At 44.8% G+C, this 21641-nt stretch overlaps 2 protein-coding genes across 5 annotated transcripts; both read right to left on the bottom strand.

Moving 5' to 3' along the window:
- Positions 1-2657, bottom strand: nol12 (nucleolar protein 12). Its single transcript, XM_062531976.1, has 6 exons — positions 2481-2657; positions 2103-2208; positions 1963-2011; positions 1734-1876; positions 1356-1450; positions 1-1109 (listed from the first exon to the last, which is right to left on the bottom strand). The coding sequence occupies exons 1-6, from the start codon at positions 2582-2584 to the stop codon at positions 917-919; spliced, it is 690 nt and encodes a 229-aa protein (XP_062387960.1). The 5' UTR covers positions 2585-2657; the 3' UTR covers positions 1-916.
- A 600-nt stretch (positions 2658-3257) lies between these two features.
- srebf2 (sterol regulatory element binding transcription factor 2) lies at positions 3258-21283 on the bottom strand. Of its 4 annotated transcripts, none has more exons than XM_062531969.1 (19): positions 20971-21283; positions 15282-15851; positions 14979-15139; positions 13859-14011; positions 13389-13688; positions 12924-13038; positions 12676-12827; positions 11673-11889; positions 11188-11363; positions 10650-10899; positions 10272-10441; positions 9591-9762; positions 9241-9358; positions 8862-8971; positions 8253-8385; positions 7755-7926; positions 6675-6848; positions 6240-6354; positions 3258-5821 (listed from the first exon to the last, which is right to left on the bottom strand). In XM_062531969.1, the coding sequence occupies exons 1-19, from the start codon at positions 21059-21061 to the stop codon at positions 5610-5612; spliced, it is 3561 nt and encodes a 1186-aa protein (XP_062387953.1). In that variant the 5' UTR covers positions 21062-21283; the 3' UTR covers positions 3258-5609. The 4 variants fall into 4 exon arrangements, with proteins under 4 accessions (XP_062387953.1, XP_062387955.1, XP_062387957.1 ...); XM_062531971.1 differs by having other exon boundaries at positions 13389-13685; XM_062531973.1 differs by having other exon boundaries at positions 13389-13664.
- Positions 21284-21641: the final 358 nt, after the last annotated feature.

The following is a 21641-nucleotide window of genomic DNA, read 5'->3' as shown; positions in this document are numbered from 1 at the left end:
AAGTGTCCATCAGACCCCTGACACATGCCTCTTCTTTACGCTCATTTAAACCCCCAGGGCTTATTCACACTCACACACATCTCATTGGCTGCTTCAACAATGGGTGAAACTAAGGCACTGTAGTCCTCCATTTTGGATCTGCTTAAAGCATCACAGAAGCTGACCATATGGTGTGAGGTGAGCCAACATGGCACCAGTGGCATGACAGTCCCACTACACAAAGATGTATTAAATATCATCTGCTTTAGAAAGCGAAATGAAGAACTCGTGGGTTAGTAAGCAGATGGCATGCGGAGGCTCAACTTTAAATAAATCAACACTTGAGCTTCATGAGACAGGTTTAACCGGTTAATATACATTAAATGCATTTATTTTTCTAACAACATACACTCATGTACACTAAAAAAACGTTGTATCGAATGTGAATTAATGTCCAACAATAACAATATGTGGCAAGAAAATTATGCAGATTTTTATTTTGTATTTACACCATTACTTTACTATGTACACTATTACATTTTAGTTGCAAAACATGAAGTAGAAAAATGTCTTGTACATCAAAAACAGAAAATTCTTGATCAATTTTCCAGATGGAGTTCACTCCATTCTACAATTTTAACACAATGGCAGAGCCACTTCCTTGACAGTTGTCGCATGTGAACTGACAGGGAAGAGGATGTAGTGAATGCATCAAGTCTTTTGGGCAAAATGGCTTGAAAAACACTGTTGTCAACTTCATGGTAGTTCCCATTCTCTATTTCGTAGGTCAACGCCCTCAACTTTCAATACTACTGTATGATAGTAAACAAGTGTGCCCATTTCTTAAACAACTTTAAAAACCTGATTCAATTCTTTTGTCATCCATCACAGAAGGTCAGCGGCAAGCGTGTCCCTGGTGCACAGCCCATCCACACAGTTAATCTCGGTCCTGGCCCCTTTTCCCTGTTCGCCTGCGTCTCTCTGTCTTGGTGGTTTTTGTCAGGCGCCGTTTGTTGTTGCTGCCAGTTAAGTTCTCTCGACCCTGTCTTTTGCCTTCCTGCTTCCCTTTCCGTTTGTGCTTCTGCGGTTGCTTGGTTAACATGTTCAGCGAGGCTGAGAGTGACTTGATCCTGCACAGGAAATGGGTATTTGGTGAGAGGAGGGAACCACTTGGAACACATGCATGTATGTTTACTGAATGAACCATGACACTATACAATTAAGATCAACCTGTAGTATCGACTGCAAACAGAAGATAATAGCGTGTATTTAGCCATACTGGTCAACCAATTTTCAATGTAGCCAAGGAGTGTAATTGACAAACAAAAATAACAATCACAAGAAAGTAAAGGAGATGGTAACTGAATCCTACTAACTTTTTAGAGAGCAAAGGCTTGCCGGCTTTCTTGGGAAGTGACTTCACAGCATCCTTATCCTCAGTCTGCTCCCCTGCATCACTGTCATCTTCATCCTATTACAGAAGAAATTTCAGCATTATCCCACCAGACTGAATTTGACTGTTAATGTTCTGTGTTCCAAGTGCATTTATCAGTAGGTTGTAAAATGCATATTAAGTATTAAACATCATTTTAATAACATTTATGATGAGCTACGCTACAGGAGAAAATTATGTGTGCCAGTCATCTGTAGCACACAAGTTATGAAAGGTCTTTTATCATAGTCAAATTTGACATCAACTAAAATAGGCTATGCCCCTTTTCAAAACACCCTCCTGAAAAGACTTGCAGACCTACCTGATGGCCATCCAAGCCAAGCAGGTGAGATTTTGTCAGATCAAGGTCACTGATGGTTGTCACAGTAACAGTGTGGTTGGGATGATCATATTGGACAGATTCTGTGGTACCAGTAATTGCATCCTCCAATTCGTCAGCATCATCTTAAGCCAAGGGGGGACATACAATATCAGTGATGTATCCATGATTAAACACTAACAGGTTGTGTGGGTAATACTCACTAACTTACCAAGAGCTTCTTTTCTCTCTTGCAGCATCTTCAAATACTCTTTGTGTCGCTGAGGAGAGAGAGATCCTCGAAGGTTAACAAGTCTGTTCACTTACATAAAACAATCATTAAGAACAGCAGGGTTGTCTTAGTCCACTTACATCTTCCCTGACTCTTTTCTGTTCCTCTTTAATCTTCTGCTTTATCTCTTCAACAGCTGCTTTCCTCCTCTCAACTTTTCTCTTGTGAAAACCAGTTAGAAAGTCCCTGTAAAAAAGGTGCATCGTTCAGTTAACATGATCCTTGCATGCCTAGATAGTGGAATCCATAATCACGTTAACGTTACGCCAAATTCAATATTGTCAGCCGTCTGGTTTGTAAAGAGTGAGTTATATTGATCAGTTTAAAGAAGTCACTGTCATGTTGCAAGAAATAACCACTTTGGTTAAGACTAAAGTTAAGCACCCATAACCTGGAAAACAGTCTTAACTTTAACGTTATAGCATAGCTTGCGAGAGTAGGATAGTCGTATAACTTACTCTCGATTTTTGTCGTCAAACATTACAATGCATTTATTCTCCCTCTTTTTAGATCCAGGTTTATGTTTAGAGCCTTTATTATTAAATTTTCCGTGCTTTCCCATAGTAAATAACTGTTGAAATATTAACCACACGTGGATTTCCAGCTAAGGACTCTATGAAACTAACTTCCGGGTATGTGTGTGAACTCTATTTGGGTCCGGCTTGAAATGGACAAATATAATATACGTTCCGGTTTTGCTGAGCCAACTTATCTTCAACTGTAGGCTACATCATGTGTTTCTGATGCTTTGCCCTAACTCTTGGTTAATTTAATTCAGTATCATTTATAAAACTGCAGCTTTGGTTTTCACTTACAAGATAGTAACAGCATATTTCCCCATTCTATTTGACATCTACACTGTATGTTTGATGCACTGTAGCCTATCTTTAATATGTTTTTCAGTGGATCTTATTTGTACTCGAACATTTGTTATTTAACATCACCATTCTCTTTTTTTTGCTATTCCCCACTTTGAGAATCTTAACTCTAGGTCGGGCTGATGGTGTCCATCTTTTATCCAGACACCCCTGCACCCCTAAGGCATGCCAATAGCCAAGCAGAAATACGTAGCAGCGCCATGAGCTTCACTTCAGTGCTAGATTAATCATATCATGTCTTATGTTCTCTTTTTCTGTTGTTGTTGAAACATACCTTTCTGAAACATCTCAATGGCCATAATGTTTGATTCATTGCATATCATTGAAGATAAAAAGGAAAAGACTCTCACTATGATACAAGGTCATCTGCAATTTTATTAAAAAACAAACTTCAAACATAAAAATCCAAACAATAAACACATACAGAGAAAGAGAGGGAGGGAAAGTCTGTAACATGATTTTCCATTAAAGGGCTGTTGGGAAACAGCACTAAGCAATCCCTTGCAGCCATTGGTCATTCCAATCACTTCAGGATAAAACTTAAAGCTGTCTGGGTGATGTACAGAAAAGACACCCAACCACATGGAAATTGTGCCTCAGTTTAAAACCAGTTTAAAAGCGTACAATATTGTTTTGCGGTTTTAAAAAATGCATCATACGAAGCAGAATATTTAAGCAACTTTTCCGCTACCCTATATTCATTCTCCTTCCATCATACCCACCTGACCCTATTATATCATCAGTAGAACTAAAGTGTGAACTGTGAGGGGAAGCGGGTGCCCATTATGAACAGATGCCTTCCAGCTCTTTAAATAACAGAATAACTCACAAAACACAAAATGGAAACACCGACAAAAATAATCTATCCAACGAGTCCAGAATTAAAAACGAACATAAGAGCCCATGATGGACAAACCTCTCAGAATGAAACAAATAAGAGCTATAACAAAAATATAGTGATAATAATTAAAAGTTTCAAGGCCATGAAGCTGAAGCTGTGGAGTTACTGTTAACTCATCCAATCCTGCCTGATAGCATCGTGGCCCAAGCTCCGTCATGACTATACTTCATGTTTTTGCACACTAGCAGATGGTCAGTGTCCTTTCCCATTTTACGTTCACGTTTTCAGACCATAATATGTACACACAACATATAAAATGTTTCAGAATGATGTCTGACCGGCTCGTGGGGGACGACAGGCTACTATACTCCCTACTAAGTCTAACTTTGGTCTCTACACGGCTATATACAATGTATATATACAAAACATGACTGAGCTCTGTGTGTTTATGTGCACACATACTGTATGCGTGTATATAGGAGTCTTAGATGTCAAAACTCAGATGCTTGGGACCATTGATTTATGATATTCAAGGTCACTGAACTTTCTACTGATAAATTAAGTACAAACATTTACATACCATACGAATTGCACTACATATGCTTCATCGGGTGTTTTACCTAACCGCTCTACTATAATTCACCATTACAACACACTCAAGGGCCAACTGGTTGTTCAGTACTGCAGTTCCAGCACACTGTTCAGGCGTTGCGTAGTAAATGAGGTAGGTACAAACTGATTCTACACAAGCAGTCCTGTGAGAGGCCTTGCATTTGCTAGGGAGCGTGGTGTTGTGGAGCTCAGCAAAGGTCTAGAAGGCTTTGTTTCCTTCAAAGCCCTTGGGGTGGTCAAGAGGAAAAGAAGGTTAAGATGGATGTCCTTCTAATCCTTTAACAAACAAACAGTTACAGTGGGTATTGAGTTCCTACTGTTGGTCCGGTATTTGTATGTTGGTCTCGGTTGGTGGCAGCATTTAGCAATAAAATAAGATTTGATTTGAAGATGCAACTTCTGGGCATGATGTCTGGCTTATTGATTCTTGTTTTGTTTGCTCTAGATTTTCACGTCCAGAGAAAAAGTGACCGTATGGTGTTTGCGAGGTGAAAGATGTGGTCAGGAAGATGAAATAATTGAGAAAAGGTTGTAGAAATGGAGACAGAAACAAAAAGAGAGAAAGAGAGAGAGAGAGAGAGAGACTACACCGTGTGCACAGTAAACCTGCAATCTGGTGAGGTTGTTCCCTTTACCTGCAAAACCCCTCCACAAAAAATACCCCTCCTCCTCTCTCTATGGTCACAGTGGCCACAGAGAGCCAACTGCACGTTACGACAACATCCATCTTTTGTGTGTGTGTGTGTGTGTGTGCAGTTTTTCCAGTGTGAGGTCTGGCTCATAAATAACCTGTGAAAAGCCACGGCAACAAGGTTGAGGTGCTGCCCGAGGGTAAACGAGAGATAACGTCCTCCTCTACAGAGCACATAGAACAGAAAGGTCTGCAACAGGGCAATACAAGAATGGAAAAAGTGAGATGATCTATAAAAATACAGAGAAATCGTGTACATTTCTCAACGCATGTGTCTAAATATGATCAGCTCGGTTTGTACTCTATTGGTGAATAAAAGTAGAGTCTACAGTCTATTTGTGTGTGTGTGTGTGTGTGTGTGTGCGTGTGTAAAATATATAGTGCTTTAAATGAACGACACGTACATTAACATATTTGCGGGCTGTGTATGAAAATGAATGGCTACTAAGCTTTTCCCTATTCAAATGTGCCACTGTAGAGCAGATGATGGCTGATCTGGTGTCTGTGGCATTTGGGCAAGTTGACGGGCAACTCCCTTTCAGGACTGATCCGGGACCCGGGGGGTTCAGGAGGCGGCGATGGTGGTGCCCCCGCCCAGGCGCAACAGGATCTGCTGGCAGTCCTGCACCGAGCGGCGGTCGCCGACGCGCTCCAGCGTGCGCTTGGCCTCGGCCAGCAGGCGGGCGCGGTGCCCTGGCGGCGTCAGCAGGGGAAGAGGGAGGTGACGGCACGCCAGCAGGATGGCATGGGCGCGCTCACGCTCTCCCAGGACGCCCTCTGGAAGAGGAAGAGGAGGAAGAGGAAGAGGAAGAGGGTCAGAAGGGTCAGAATGAGAAGTGGCGCTACCCGCGGCTGACCTACTCAGCTGTGACTAGGCCGGTTTTGTTTCTGCATTTTTTGTTTACATCCCTTTCTGCATTTTCTCTAGGTACTCATGCAGGTCAGCCCATCATGAGACTATGTGTGTGTTGTCAGTGTGCCTTCTTATCTAAGCTGTGGCCAAAAAGGTGAAATGGTGTGCACAAAATGTGTCTTCGTAAGAGAAGCATGGCTGGTATTGATTGAAGGAGGTATGCATCATGTACAGTATGTGTTTGGTTCTCTGTCTTTGTGGGCCTGTGTGTATGTGAGCGTACACACGTGTACTGTGCTACCAGTGATGTGGACAGGACTGCGCGTGTGTGTGTATTCTCACCTGCGGCCTGTCCAGAGTTTTGCGGGCGGCGGCGTAGGCTGTGCTCCAGCAGCTGGTGGGTGCGGGTTGGACTCGCTCCAGCCATCAGTCTCACCGTGGTCTCGTGCAGGAAAACCTGAACCAGCACACACCCAGAGTTCATAGGGGCAAAAACAGACACACATTCCACATACACAGTGCATGTATGGAGAAGTGTCTGCCATAACAGTATTGTGTTTGGGCATGTTAATGATGGCTATATGGATTTGATGAGGACAGACTTGTGAAGTGGAGGAGACGCGCTCACACTATCGCCATGAGGACAGACAGACAGGCTATCAAGCATAAGGGGCACATTCCATTTACCAATTCCTAAATCCTGGCCAAAACACACACGCACACACACACACACACACAGAAACGTAACAACTGATCACAAAAAGGCGACTTTCCCACCTTGTGCTGGGCCTGTCGGTAGCACTGTCCCAGCCTGCGCAGGGAGCTCAGGTCCCTCTGGAAGCCGGCCAACTGGGAGCCGAGAGCAGGGCCCGCCTCCCCATTGGAGCTGCCGCGCTGCCACACGTTGGTCCGCAGGGTCAGCAAGAGGTCACACACCAGAAGCTCCACCCCCTGAAGCGAGCACACACACAAAGGGCATGTGAGAACTCTGTACTGTGAGGCGCCATGGGGGGAGTTGATTGTATTTTGTGTGTGTGTGTGTGTGTGTGTGTGTGTGTGTGTGTGTGTGTGTGTTGCGTGTGTGTGTGCGTGTGTGTGTTGAGAGGAGGGTGTCACAGACACGGGCAGACTTTAGGGGGGCCTCTGTGTTGCACTGCAGACACATTGCACTGGGTCGCAGGATCATGCAATGCAACTACAATGCACCACAGCCACCCCCAACCACCCAGAATACATTTCATAGTGCAAACACAAACATACACTGACACAAGGACACACACATACGCGCACACACACACACACACGGGCAAGCCCGAAATGGTGTGTGTCTGAAACGGTGAACATATACTGTGTGTGTATGTATGAGTCTGCAACTCTGCATGTTTGTGCTTCATGTGCCTTTATGTTCTTTCATAATATGATCTGCACTCTATACAAGAGGAGGCACAACAGTGAAAGTCAGCGGTTCAAAATGTATGATGTATAAAAGTAACTGCACAGGTGACTTATGGGTAATCCAAAGGCTCTCTCTGTAAGCCATGCAACATGTATTTTCAACATAGAAGTTGGGACTCTGTTCATGACTTCAACATAGAGCCTCTGACCAACAGTCTGCCAGCCCAGAAGTCAGCTGTCTGTGTTCATGATGAATTCTGAGCCGCGTGACTCTACGCTCAGCATGCTGTGGAACATGGAGTGACGTGTGCAAAATGCCTCGGTGAACACGAAATAAAAGAATCCATCTACGTGAAGCTCAGTGTCAAACCGAGCTGAACATCAACATGACGAGTGGCTTTGTGTGCGCGTTTTGAGTGCTCGGCGGCGCGTGAAACGAGCGGCGCACCGGGCGGGACCCACCTTGTTGAGCCAGGTGGCCGACTGGGCGAGCTGCACGGAGATGCTCGCCCGCAGGTAGGCACTGGAGCGCTCGCAGTGAGCCAGGCAGGCGCCCGCGCCCTCCCCCTTCTGCTGGCTCAGGCTCACCTGCACCGCCTTGCACAGCTGCTGCACCGCCTTGGGCAGGGGGTGGCTGTGAGGGGCAAGAGAACACACACACACACCATCACATACACATCTGGAACTACACACAGAGAGAGAAATGCTGTTCATCTATATGCACATCAGTCTGTGTACGGCACAGAGAGAGAGAGACGATAGAGCAGAGGACATCTAACTGTGGTGAGATCCAACACTTGCCAAATAACAAGAGCAAACACACAGACACACAAACATGCATGCACACACACACACACACACACACACACACACACACACACACACACACACACACACACACACACACACACACACACACACACACACACACACACACACACACACACACAAAGTACGTACTCGAGTGTGTGCAGAGCTCTGGGGACCCGTTCAGCCTCAGCAAGTAAAGACCTCACAGCTGCATCATCACCCTGCAGCCAGTGAACCGCAGCCTTCAAGACCAGCACCCACCAGCGGCACACAGGGTCTCCCACTGAGCAGCACAGGGGCAAAGATAGACACACACACATGAGTCATGGACAAGACACAGAGAAATAAAACAGTTCATATAATATAAGGTGAATTAAGTGTGTGGTATCATAAATATTACCTAACATTACCTAACATTACCTAATTTATAATATTCCAAACCATTACTGGACATATTTTCCATGACCACCAGATTAACCCAAAGGCAGGGATCACATTGACCAGCAGTAGGCGGCAGATTGCCATCCCAAATTCCTATTCCTATTGAACTTGGTTTCAACTTTCAAAGACCAACGCAAATAGACTATTCATGTAACTTAGAAACAAGATAGAACTTCTTTTGAAATATTATAGTCTGAGCACCGTGTTACGCTTTACCGCTGCCGCTTTGTTATTTCCAACGTGATCGCCGCCTCATAGTCTACACAGAGAGAGTAGTAGGATAGTTGTGTTGATAGCAAATGAAGTATGGGGCTGCACCTGGTGTTGTGTTTTGATTGGGCAGTGCTGGGAAAGAGGCCGAGGTGGCGGGGGACTCTTCAGTGCAGCTGGTCAGCAGCTGGAGGAACTCCAGAGTGCTGGAGAACTCCCTGTGGGTCAACAGGGAAGGAATTGTTCACGGGGTCGGAAAATACACATGTACCGACACACATACGCAGAGAAATGATCACAATGCCGCTGAAATGAAGCAGTTTTATCCTTGAAAGACCATTAAAAAGTACTGATTGGTGTAAATGAATGGGAGAAAATGAAGGAATTACATACAATGGGATAAAATCAAACAGTTAGCAAACACTAGTGCAGAAAACGAAAAGGAAAGTTGAAGGAAGACAAGGAAAAAAACAATAGAATATCGTACCCAGAGTCATCTTTGCTTTTGCTGGCCTCCGAGTCGCTGTTGGGCTGGATGAGGGAGTGGACAGCCCTCTCCAGAAGCCTCTCGCAGAAGCAGCAGTGCAGCTGGGCGATGGGGTCCACTGGGGGAGAGGAGAGAGGTGAGACCAGAGGAATGAGCGGACCAAGGGGCCAGACACAATCACTCAAACAACACCATGCGCAATGATGACGAAAAGGCAAACAAATCGAACTGCCTAAATGGCTTTCGCCAAACAAGTAATGTAAATGTTATTATTCATTTACCAGTTTTGTTTTCATTAAATATGTAAGGCACTTTTTTTCGGCACACCTGGGAACACTGTGTGTGCTTACCTTGGTCTCTCTGGGACGTGTAGACTCCCTCGTGACGCTCAGACTTCACTGACCAATCACAGCTCAGGAAGAACTGCCTGCCCAATGGGGTGAAGAGCCAGCGCAGTCCGTCAGGGATGGGCTTCCCGTCTGATTGGCTGGCCACATTCTCGGCCCGGTTCAGCAGATATCCCTGCACCACGGGGAGAGAGATGGAAAGGTTAGAGTGAACTCTCTAAAGAGCTGTTAGGGGAGACTAACTTTAACTTCCATGAAGATTTAAGACAGAAATAACCACAGAAATAACACGAAACAAGATGGAACGACAAGCTAGCAACCAAACTGAAACAAAGGCAGAGATGTGCTTTGTGTTTGGCGTTGGCTTCATAACGCTACACTAAATACCTTTAACAATTATGAAAACAAAAAGCTTGGCCAAAATGTATTTGAGCGGGCAAAAATCACTGACATCAAATTAACACTATACTCACAATATTACAGTGAGTATACTGTAGCTTTAACAACACAGTCATCAAAATAAAAACAAGATGTGAAATCATTGCGTCAAAAGGCCTTAAATAAAGCAAGTCCCTACAGTATATGAAGAACAAAACACGACAGAGGAGACAGAAGTAAGTAGGCCCCGGAGGATACCAGAGAGGACTGGAGGCAGTTAGAGACTGAAGATAGATGGGCACTCACAGGGAGGCAGGACAGGTGGTGGCCCAGCGCGGTGCGGAGGGCAGTGGCGGCGGTGACATACATCTGTGCCAGCTGGGTGGCGGGCATCTTCCCCTGGGCGCTCTCGCTCAGGTTCACGGCGCTCAGGGACAGAGACAGGGCCAAGAGGCTGTTGCCCTCGGCTAGTTTACCTACAGACACAAAACGAGGCGTTCAAACAACTAGTTCACTTCCTGCTGGTGTACTGTCCACACAGTGGTGTAAATTCAACAGTGTTAAAACTAGGGCTGTCAAAATAACTGATTAATTTTGATTAAACTCAACAGTGTTAAAACTCAACAGTGTTAAAACTCAATGGTGCTAAACCTCAGTGGTGTTAAAACTTGGTTCCATGGTCACCTGTAAGCTGGAGCTGGCTCAGTCGGTGGTAGACCAGAGCTGCGTCACGGGCACTGGTCTGAGACTCCTCCCCCTCGTGTCTGCCACCAACCTGGCGCACGAGCCATCCCAAGGGGGTGGGCCTATGGAGACAGTAGCGAATGAAGTTCCAGGAGAGAGAGCAGGTGAGGTCCAGTCTGCTGGTGGGGAGAGCTCTGGATAAGATGGACAGGCAGGTCTCGAGGCTGGTGACTGCAGCAGAGTAATCACCCTGAGGACACACGCGCGCACACACACACACACACACACACACACACACACACACACACACACACACACACACACACACACACACACACACACACACACACACACACACACACACACACACACACAGAGACAGGAGGTCAGCCTGAAAATATTCACATAGATAATAAACAAAATAATCTGTTTATAATGCAACAATAAACAACAATACAGTGACTTGTTTTAGAACAGTAAAGTAAAGAGAAAAATGTTTAGAGTAAATCCATGTAACAGGCCAAGTGGCGGAACTCACCCTGTACAGGTGCAGGTCGGCCTGCTTGCGGTGCCTCCAGAAGGACACTGACCTGGGTGAGTGGAGAGGGGTGACGGGCTCCCATAGGTAGAGCACCCGCACACACCCCCACACCGCACCAATCCCACTCAGCGTCCACACCATCACCCATGGCAACAGACACCATAACCAGGAAGCTGCAGGATGGTGGCACAATATGAAAACTCGGTCTGACACATTTGAAGCATGAAGCACCCTGACTTGCCTTGCTGTCAAATTTAGAATGCAATTTACCCTGACATCTTCACCCATCCATACACACCTGTCTAAACCTGTCCCTATCTGAACTTAAGTCCATTGATATTATTACTTCAACTATAACTAATACACTTATGGTACTTTCCACCAACATTACACACCCTGAATGGCCAAGTGAATTTGTTCATAATAAAACATTCAGATACGAGCTGATAAAGTTAGCAGGACAAATATTTCACCGGACTCACCCAAGTTCTGTGTTGGAGAGAGTTCAGTGCCAAAGAGAGTTCTGGTGGGTCCATGGCCGCCGGCCTCCGAGCCCCAGCTGGGTCCGCCGTGAGCCTCTGAGCCCAGCAGGGAGGGCAGCGGGTTGAGGGAGAGGCAGAGGAAGGTGAGGGCGCACAGGAGAAGGCGGGAGCGGTCCATCACGCCCACGGTGGACGGCGATTCTGGCTCACTCTTCAACTGAGGGGTCAGGGGTCAGGGGTCAGGGGTCAGGGGTCAGGGTGGAGGGTGGAGGAGAGGACAGCAGGGATGTAGAGCACACAGACACAGAGGTGAGTATGGCACAGAACCAGACGAGGCGATCATGTGTCTCACTCCATATAACAATACAATCATACAACAATAGAGGGCCTGTAAGCACTCTTGTGCAGTGGTTCTCAACCGGTGTGCTGTGACTGAGGCAAAGTGGGATGTGCCGTGTCATTTTGAGGAACCCAATACATTCATACAGACTCATGAAATAGGCTAGAGGGCTATTTTAAACGCATAAATAATACAGCTTCTTGATAAAAAAACTCATGTGAGCATTTCACTGTGGTTTATCTCATGAATACACTGCATAGAGAACAGAGTGGGCATGAGAATGAACACTCCTGTTATTGCTGAGATAAAAATGTGTGTGACATACTTTACAATCTGTAACCATAAGCTGGCGTTTTGGTTTGATCTTTGATGTGCCTTAGGCCCAAAAAGGTTGAGAACCTCTGCTCTAGTGTGGCATTTCACATTATATTATATTACATTACAAAAAGCATTTGAATAATTATACTCTCTTGCAATAAAACAAAATACATGTCCTTGGGGTAGAATCTGTCTCCCAGGAAATCCTTAACATTATGACTTAATTGCACACCATAGGGAAATATTTTATGTACTCGCCAAGGCCCTTTTACAGCACTGTAAGGCTATTGCTGTAGGCCAACGGCCATAGAGAGACACCAGGAGCTGGGCCATCCTATTCCCTACCTGCTCGTGCTCCAGAAGAGGGCTGGCCGGCTCAGAGTCAATGCAGTATGGGGAGAACTGGTCAGGGGAGCCAGAGCCTGAGTCAGAGGCTGGAGGAGACATCATCTGCAGCTCTGGCTTCATCTCGATATCTTCCGGCAGACACACCGACTCTGGGAGTGGAGAGAGTGGACCAGAGGTCAGAGGTCAAGAGAGGTTTAAAAACAAGTGGACGTTTACCGGTGGTCAGGGGGGAGAAGGTGACTTACTGTTCTTCTGGTTAGCCATCTTGAGGGTCAGGTTCTCCTGCCGCAGCTTGTGGTTGACCTGCTGCAGGTACTTGATGTAGTCGATGGCCTTGCGCAGCACCCCTGACTTGTGCATCTAGAGGAGATGAAAAGAGGACCAGGCAACGCTCATTAAACAATATGCTTTAACAACACATATTCTGAAATGTCTCCAAAACGTACAACATGTTTTACCAACAAGTATACAGTAATTTCCCACATATAAGCCGCATTGTGTATAAGCCGCAGGGCAGTGTTTTATGCAAGTTAAAAGAAACAAAACCATATTAACACCATATTAACTGCCCCCCTGTATTAACCTCATAGCGGAAGTCATATTGCAAAATCAATGTACAAGCCTCTGCTAATAGTCGGGAAATTACGGGTACTGAAATGCACCCGAAACATGCAAATGTAAATACTCAATATCCTATTGTGGTGGTTTACCTTGGCGTCATGTCCCATGACGAGGTCGCGGAGTTCGATGATCTTGTCGTTGATGGAGGAGCGGTACCTCTTCTCGATGATGTTGTGGGTGGTCCTGCGCTCGCCCTCCTTCACCACGCCCCCGGGGCCCACCGTCACCGGCGAGCCGTGCTCCATGCTCGGCCTGCTCTGAAGTCCACTCTGGGCGGTGCCTGACGACAGCTGCTTGATGGGCAGCTTGTCGCTGCTGCCCATCATGACCGGCACAGTGGTCAGGATGTTGCTGCCCATCAGCGTCTGAGAAGAGGAAAAGAAAGACTGCTGTTTGAAGACAAGAGCAGGGATCGTCAAGGGAACAGAAACAGGGTTAAGGCACAGACAAATGCAATGAGGCAGGTGAGACAATATGTTGGAGTAAAACAAACAAATACACAAACAAACAAATGGTTTATACGGACAATATGTTTGTTGTAAAACAAAACGGTACATACCGGGACCTGAAGAGCAGTCGTTTGAATAGGGGTTGTAAGGGTGGTGATGCCAGTGGGGTTCTGCATGGTGGACAGAACCTGGGTTCCGTCAGGTTTTAGCGTCGTCAGAACCAGAGTGTCGTTCTTCAAGATCTGGGGCTGGTGGACCAGAACCTATGAGAGAAAGCGAGATTAGAAAATAAATAATACCTATTTGGAAGGAACAGGAACAGCAAAATGGATACACAAGCAACGTCTATCCTCAGGATGTCCACATTCAGCATTAGGGCTGAGCATTTAATCAGAAATGTACTCTCATATCTGACCTATTACCAACTCAAAGCCTTTTATTGGTAAAACATTAGACAGATTTCATTACAGCTTTGAGTGTCTGTGTCTTTTGAGCAGATCATTCTATTTGCCAGACACTTTGTTTCAAAGCCATTTATTAAAGTGCTATTTTGAAACTTGCCAAACATAACTGTTGGATTTTTTGTCACTAAGGTACATCTATGAAAATAATGTGGCATTTATTTTCAGTCATATGGCCCAGCCCTAACAGAGTACCAAAGTGTGACGTTACATTTCCATGACGGCAGTGTCACTGACTGGATCTAAACAAACTTTTGAAGTGGCTGAAATGGAATTGAGTGCCGACATGTGGCATAATTTCTAGCCAATTCATTGTTTTAAATGTAGGCTGTAGCCATTTAAACGTGTTTTACCTGCTCGGCAGCAGCTTAGGCAGGTTTAATAGAAATAAACAAAATTCCAGTGGATGTTTTACGTCTTATCAAAGATTGGCAGCTGTTAAGAGTGACGTTATCGGCCTCAAAAATTCATAGTATGTCCGTGAATTTTTTCCGCATGCTGTGAAATGACATGCCGGTATCTTTTATGGAGGAAACCCATACTAAAAGGAATATGCTGTAGTACTGTATGTGATTCCTACAGTGCAAATAAAAATATACTAAGGTCTTATTACAAACATTGTAAAATTATTGAACTAGATTAAGAAAGTCACCTCTATGGTGACTACTATGGTTAGATTGATTTGTTTAGATCCAGTGATATTGCTGCCTTGACAACACTACGTCATGGCTTCGGTACTCTGTTGTGAATGCAGCCACACAACACTCACAGGGACTTGTTGCACCTGTTGTTGCACTGTGTGCACAGCAGTGGGCGCCGTGGAGAGGGTCTGGATGGTCTGTCCTGCTGGCGTCAGCAGGCGCTGGTGCTGGATTGTCATTGGCTGCACCTGCGGCGATGTCACAATGCTCTGCATCTGTGGTTGGAGGACTGTGGGGAATAAAGGGGTGTGGGGGGGCATTATGCAACGGGTTTAGTGATGTGTGAAAACAAAGGTGCGCTAAGAGAAATGAATAAGAAGAGATTAGGTTAATGACCATGGTCTATATGGCAGAGTTTATTCAAGACTCACCCTGGAAACCAGAAGTGGGGCTCTGGTGGCAGATGACGGGGTTCTGAATAAAACGAGACTGATTGGGGGCCGACGTGAACATCACCGTCTGGCCCTGCGTGTGCACGGGCAGCGTCTGGTTGTGCATGGCCAGCGTCTGGGTCTGCACGGGGAAGCTCTGCGTCTGCACGGTGAGCGCTTGCGTGTGCATGGGGATGGCCTGCGTCTGCACCTGGATGGGCTGCACGGCCTGCGGCTGCTGGGGCTGGATGGCCTGGAGCTGCTGCTGGGGCCGCGGCTGCAGCAGGGGCGGCGTGCGCACCTGGGTCGCCGTCACCGTCTGCACGGGCGTCTGGGGCGGCGTGAGCGGGAGCGAGTGGGGCACCAGCTTGGCGGCTGGCGTGGCGGCCAGGGTGGTCTGGAACGTGGTGGCCTGGACCGTCTGAGGGGTTTGGGGGGTCGGAGGGGCGGCGGGGGCCTGGCGAGGGGTCTGCGCCATCCCGTTTGGAACAGAGCCAGAGCCACCGTTTATCTGCTCCTCAAAGAGGTCGGGGAAGTCCCCCACCTGGTTGCTGACAAACTGGAGCATCTCTGCAAGGACAGAAACAGATAGCACAAGGCCAAGATCAGGATATGTCCTTGAGATACTGGCATTGAACCTTCCTAATCTATTGATCGACACTGAATCCAAACAACTGCAAATGTGATGATGACAGCATATTTCAATCTCCAACTTGTTTTTAACGTTTGCACCTACAAAGGGTAGATAGATAGATAGATAGATAGATAGATAGATAGATACTTTATTGATCCCCAAAGGGAAATTCAAGGGTAGGACAATAAACCTGAACACGGGTGGGTGTCAAATCAGAAAAGTAATCTCAGATTATTTATAAAACCTTTTCTGCATTACCAATGGGTTCCAAAACCAAGGACAATGAAAGATTTCTGTTCAATTCTGTCTTCATATTTGTTTTAACATTGGATATTGTATCAGCTTCAGAAATGATCTTGGAAGCCATGTTTGGGCATTAATCATGAAAAGTATAATTCACAGCTAGCCCATAGTTTGAAGACAGACATGTTCTGCTCTCAATATGACTGAATCGTTAAATGTGTGGCTTGCTCATCGATTTCTGTACGCCTTTGGTATAACCCATTACATTTTATTTAAATACAATATCCTTTTTAATGTTAACAAAAAGATGGCATTAGCTCATTGTATGGGCATTAAGTGTATAAAATGCCAATGGTGTACCATAGATAAATATGATACATGGGTATAACAGTGTAATTACGATGTGTATTTTGTGTGAATGTACAACATTACACTAAATTATCTAAAATTTTGCTACTTCGACATTTCAATGTTTTTCATGTTCCAACTAGTTAACCCACATACCATTTAAGCGCCATGAAAATAACCAGATGAAAATGCCATCACACCTTGTTTGATCCTTGATGATGCCACTGATGCCATGTGTGTACAGCAAATTACCTGACGTCCTCTATATTACTCTTTCTGTCCTTTGCTCTGAATTTAGGGCCTTATATAAGATCAGTGGGCCAAGTTTGTGCAAGTTTGTACCGGGCTTGTAATGGTCAAGTCATTCTGAAAACATGTTTGTCTTCCATCCAACAAACTTTGGTCAGGCTAGGAAAACTACTTTGAAGGACGTCAATGCCAACGCATGGCTTCAAAAAGAACGTAATATAGTTTTAAAAAAATCAAGAGAGAATTTAAAAAAAAATAAAAACAATGGAATTGAAAACAAAAAGATCTATCTCAAGTGTTAGTTTTAGAGCCAAAACAGTGACTATAGTGACAAACTTTGAGTGAAATTTGAGATGGTACGGCAAACGTTTCCCAGGATTCTGCCTGGCACAGACTATTCCAAAGGTGTGATAGTGTGATTCTTTCCCATCTGATTACTGGTCTAATTCTTTACGATCTGATGATTCATAGGATATTTGACAACCTGGTTTTATAATGGGTTTTATAGCAGGACATTTACAGGTCTATTTCCCCTTCACTGGTGCACCTGTTACGCAGGTGGAACACTGTTAAAGTTGCGTTGAGACACATTTATCATGAGCGGTCTGTGCTCACACCCAGGCTGGGAGGAACACACTCATTAAAAGGGGAACACTTGACAACTTCAGGTAAAGCCTAGAATGGACAAGCTCTGACCTGTTAACCAACACCTTGACCTCAACTTTTCAGAGTAAACTATGCTGCCTCTGTTCCTTTGAGCCACTCTGCTCACGTGTAGAGGGACAGTGTAGGAGTATGACAGACATTCACCAAAAATGCAGACACACCCTGCGAGTCTCGTCCTCGCCTCTCAGCCCACATACATGCGCACTGCGACCAACGCAGCTCCTGAGGCTGATAACCTACAATGATTAGGCTAACACCTTCACGCTTCCTTTTTTTATTAATTTTATCAACAGTATGTCCTTGAAGAAGAGCAGTAACACCAACGAGAAGGTCGGGCGAAAGTACAGTGCCAAGCTATAGGAACCCGAGGTGTGCTGTCATAACACGATACACAAAGGTTTACAACTCTGACCCTGAGGAAAGAGCACTGGTTAAGGTCATAGCTATATGAGAGAGATAATTTACTAATAGAACCACAGAAAAAGAAATGAAATGAAAATGACAAAATAAAATGGTTGGAAAGAAAGAGAAGCCAAGGACAAGGCAGAACAGGAAGAGAGTGACAGAACAAGTGTGAAAAAGAAAAGTAGAGTGCAAATACGACAAAACGAACAAAGGTCTGAGCAGTTCCAAATAATAATCATGTAACACAGTATGAGGTTTCAAATGGCCTGAAAGGTAACATATTTCAACGTCCTTTCAGGAGAGATTTAGAAGGATCTGTTTCAGTTTTGGTAAAGGGGGGAAACCGAAGGGACAATCCAAGTCACTCTCGGTACACACAGACCCCTTGCTCTCAGCATAGAGCAGAGCAGAACAAAATGGACTCATCTACAGTCTACATCTGCACACCACTGAATTTGTCACCTGCCACTTGAGCGCAATAATGAAACATACACTCCACTTCCTTTCAGAGAACTGCAGTAAACAGATCCTCTATACCACAACCTAAAGAGGAAGTTTGAGAACACAACCAACATGTATATAGCCTAATGTACTAGACCATTTTGTGAGTAATCACTGTTAAATCGAAACTGTGTGTGACCTGGGGGAGCATGATGCACGGAAAATGAGGTCATGCTCCTGTCAATATGAGAATTTAATAACTAGCCTAGTCACCACTGCTAAACTTATCAGCAGCTTGTCAGAGGCTATAATGAAATGCTTATGAAGTGCAGCTACTCAGAAGCTTTCCAATTTGATTGATTAACCAAGACCCACTGAAAATCTTTTGAAAGTTAAGCATGTCATTAGCGAAGAACTTTTATAAGGATGCCACACATCATGTTTCCAAGGGAACAACTTCAAATGGTGTATGGGCAGGTAAGTTGTTAGCTAAACGCTACAAAGAAATGAGACTTTCTGCGGCTGTCTGACTGAAAAGATCACAAGTCATCACAGAAAGCACAATAATTTCTCCTTCCCAACACACTCTCTGACAAAGCTGTGAAAACAAACTTCCCCACTGCGCAGGACAATACACAGAAGCATCCTGAGGCGGGGACCATCTGGGTAGGAGGGCATCACGGATCTATGTCAACACTACCCCCGCTCTCGCTCCCTCTCTAAACACATGCACACACACAGCTCACTTGCAAAGGGTGCAGCCTTGAACTAGTGTCCTCAACCTTGAGCAAAACGTGGACAAGGGGTGAGTAGATAACCGTTGAGGCTGGGACCCTTACAATCATTCCCACTATAGCTTGCCGTGCAGAGGTCAGCTGTTTGATCTGAGAAACTAGGTTGAAGGATAATACAGTGAACTTTGAGGTACATCGAGGTCCCATCTATACCTTCACCTTATCAGCCGGGTCTCCAGACTTTATTCTGCATCTCGTTTAGCCATGGACTTTTCACTCAAGGCCAAAAAGTAGCAGAGCAGAGCAGAGCGCCATGGGAGTCTGGTAGGGCCTCTAAGCAGCCTCTGTGCAGGAGACTCTTGAGGGGCCCCATCATGCATGAGCACAAAGGCATGAAACCCCCTCGGGGGAACAGTATCCTGGGCTGCATAGTTCAGGGATGTTACATAACCAAGAGACCTCAGCTCCCAGGTTACAAGGGAATGCAGCACAAAAGAACATGGGGAGTACCAAAAATAATGGTGGAAACTCACACAGCAATTTGAATTATATCAGTTGCAGTAATACACTATTTACAACACACCTATAGCCATCATGGACTGTGCAACTGAAAACCTGCCATGGCCTTCCATGTCACTGCATTTGCCCCATTTCCTTTCCCACCCGATGTGCATCATCTGATGTAATGAAGAGGGTGTGCTGGTTATAAGCTTGGGTTAAACAATTGTTCAAGTCAGTTATCCTTTCAGCTGAACCCATCCAGTGTTTGGAGCTGGGGTATGTTGTGAATGGGCACAGCCTAATCTTCTGACACAAAGAGATTGCGTAACAGTAGTCAGTGGGAGCACTGGTTTTATCAGGACCCCGGTTGTCTACATTGTATGACAGAGAATCATCAATCCCTGGACATACCATTCAGTAAAATTCCCTTCAAATTGGAATCCGGTGACCTTGCCGGACAATTCTGCACATAAACCCCCATCTTTTCACCCTGCGCCAAGAGCATAAGTTGTTTTGACAAGAGGAGGACAGCGATGCAATCTCTTCTGTTGACTTGACACTTACTCGACCTAGGCCTAACACAAGCTTTCAAACTATTCTAATGCTAAAACCAACATGGTCATGCATACATTTACTTCTCTCAAAAACATAGTCAGATGCACTGATGGACAAACAATGGCTAAAATCCCATTACTGTATGTACATATGGTATTCTTCCAAAAGCATTCACAGAAAATAAGTAGAATATAAAATATGTAAAATACAGTATGAAATGCATGGGGAGATCTTTCCAAGATGACTTGTCTAATAAAAGTATTTCTTCAGTAATTTACTGTGGTATGTCACATATTGTTGGGGCTTCATATAAATTACAATATGTGTCAACTCGCCACATATTCAGTTCTGCCCTAGAAATCATGAGTGATAATAAATAAATATGATGAGGCTAGACACATTCTTTGTCAAACAGCAAGTTGGAAACAAATGGGGAAAAAGATGTCGCAATTGCTGAAATTAATAATTAACGTTAGATGTCTACATTAATTTGACATTTTAGTTAGGGGAGACAGTATCCTGCAACTATAAACTTTGGAAAGCAGCAGCCTATTCATTTTTAGGATACAGCTAAGAGGCAACATTTTTATTCTGAATTTTGGTAGGCTTCTCGGTCAGACAAATATGGACAAAATTAGAACAATAAGGGCAATGTAAACATTTGCTTGTTTTCACTCATAATAAGACTAATAGTTTGACAAATGCCTGGTAGCCCATGGCAGCTAATATCCAGCCCTTCAAGCTACTTCAGAACAGAACCGAATGAAGTTACAACGGGGAAACCAGAAACTGACGCGAGGAGGATGCAGAGCGGAAACACAGCATCAGCCTACGTCAACGTATACTCAACCAAAATCCTTCTTCCGTTGTATCTCCAATAAATAGTTAAGTGATAGTACAACAAAATTCTCACCATCAATGTCCCCAAGTGTGAATTCATCACCAAGTTCTGCTAAGGTTGGGTCCATGTTTTCCATGGAAGAAATATACTCTCCTCCGTCCATTCCTAGTTCACGCTCTCCCGGTTTTCACCGGGTATTACTTCCGAAATTTGTATCTTTAAAATCGGCTTACAGCTAGGGTATTGATGTATTGTTTACCCTATCGGGCTAGTCGGCTACCTAACTGTATGAAAACATTGATCTTGTGGCTCAACGAGGTTGATTCCTACGTTAATAGATCCATTTACAAATTGTAAGTGGCCATCTTGTTTTCCACTGGTGACGTCATTTACAAACACAAGTCTGTCAAGGAATTCACAGTCTGATTGGAGCAAATGTAGCTGTTGTTGTCATAAGACCAGGCACCACTAACCAATCGAATGGTCCTCTTTGCCGTGGTCTGATAGTACGTCATTGATCAGAAGCTTTTCTGTCATTTGAATAGAACACACCCATTACTTTCATAGACATGTTGTTGTACTATCTTAACGACTTTCCAAATGCATTTTTATTACGTTATTTTACATATTCAGTATGAGAAACGTGTTGAGTGGTCTTGAGACTTTGAAATATATGTCACTGAAGTCTCGTCTGTCTTCAAAGAGGTTATATAATGTGCCCAGCTGGTCCACTCGAGTCAGTG

The sequence above is a fragment of the Sardina pilchardus genome, chromosome 3 (assembly GCF_963854185.1).
Source record: "Sardina pilchardus chromosome 3, fSarPil1.1, whole genome shotgun sequence".
NCBI lineage: Eukaryota > Metazoa > Chordata > Actinopteri > Clupeiformes > Clupeidae > Sardina > Sardina pilchardus.
This window is presented reverse-complemented; position numbering and strand designations above follow the sequence as displayed.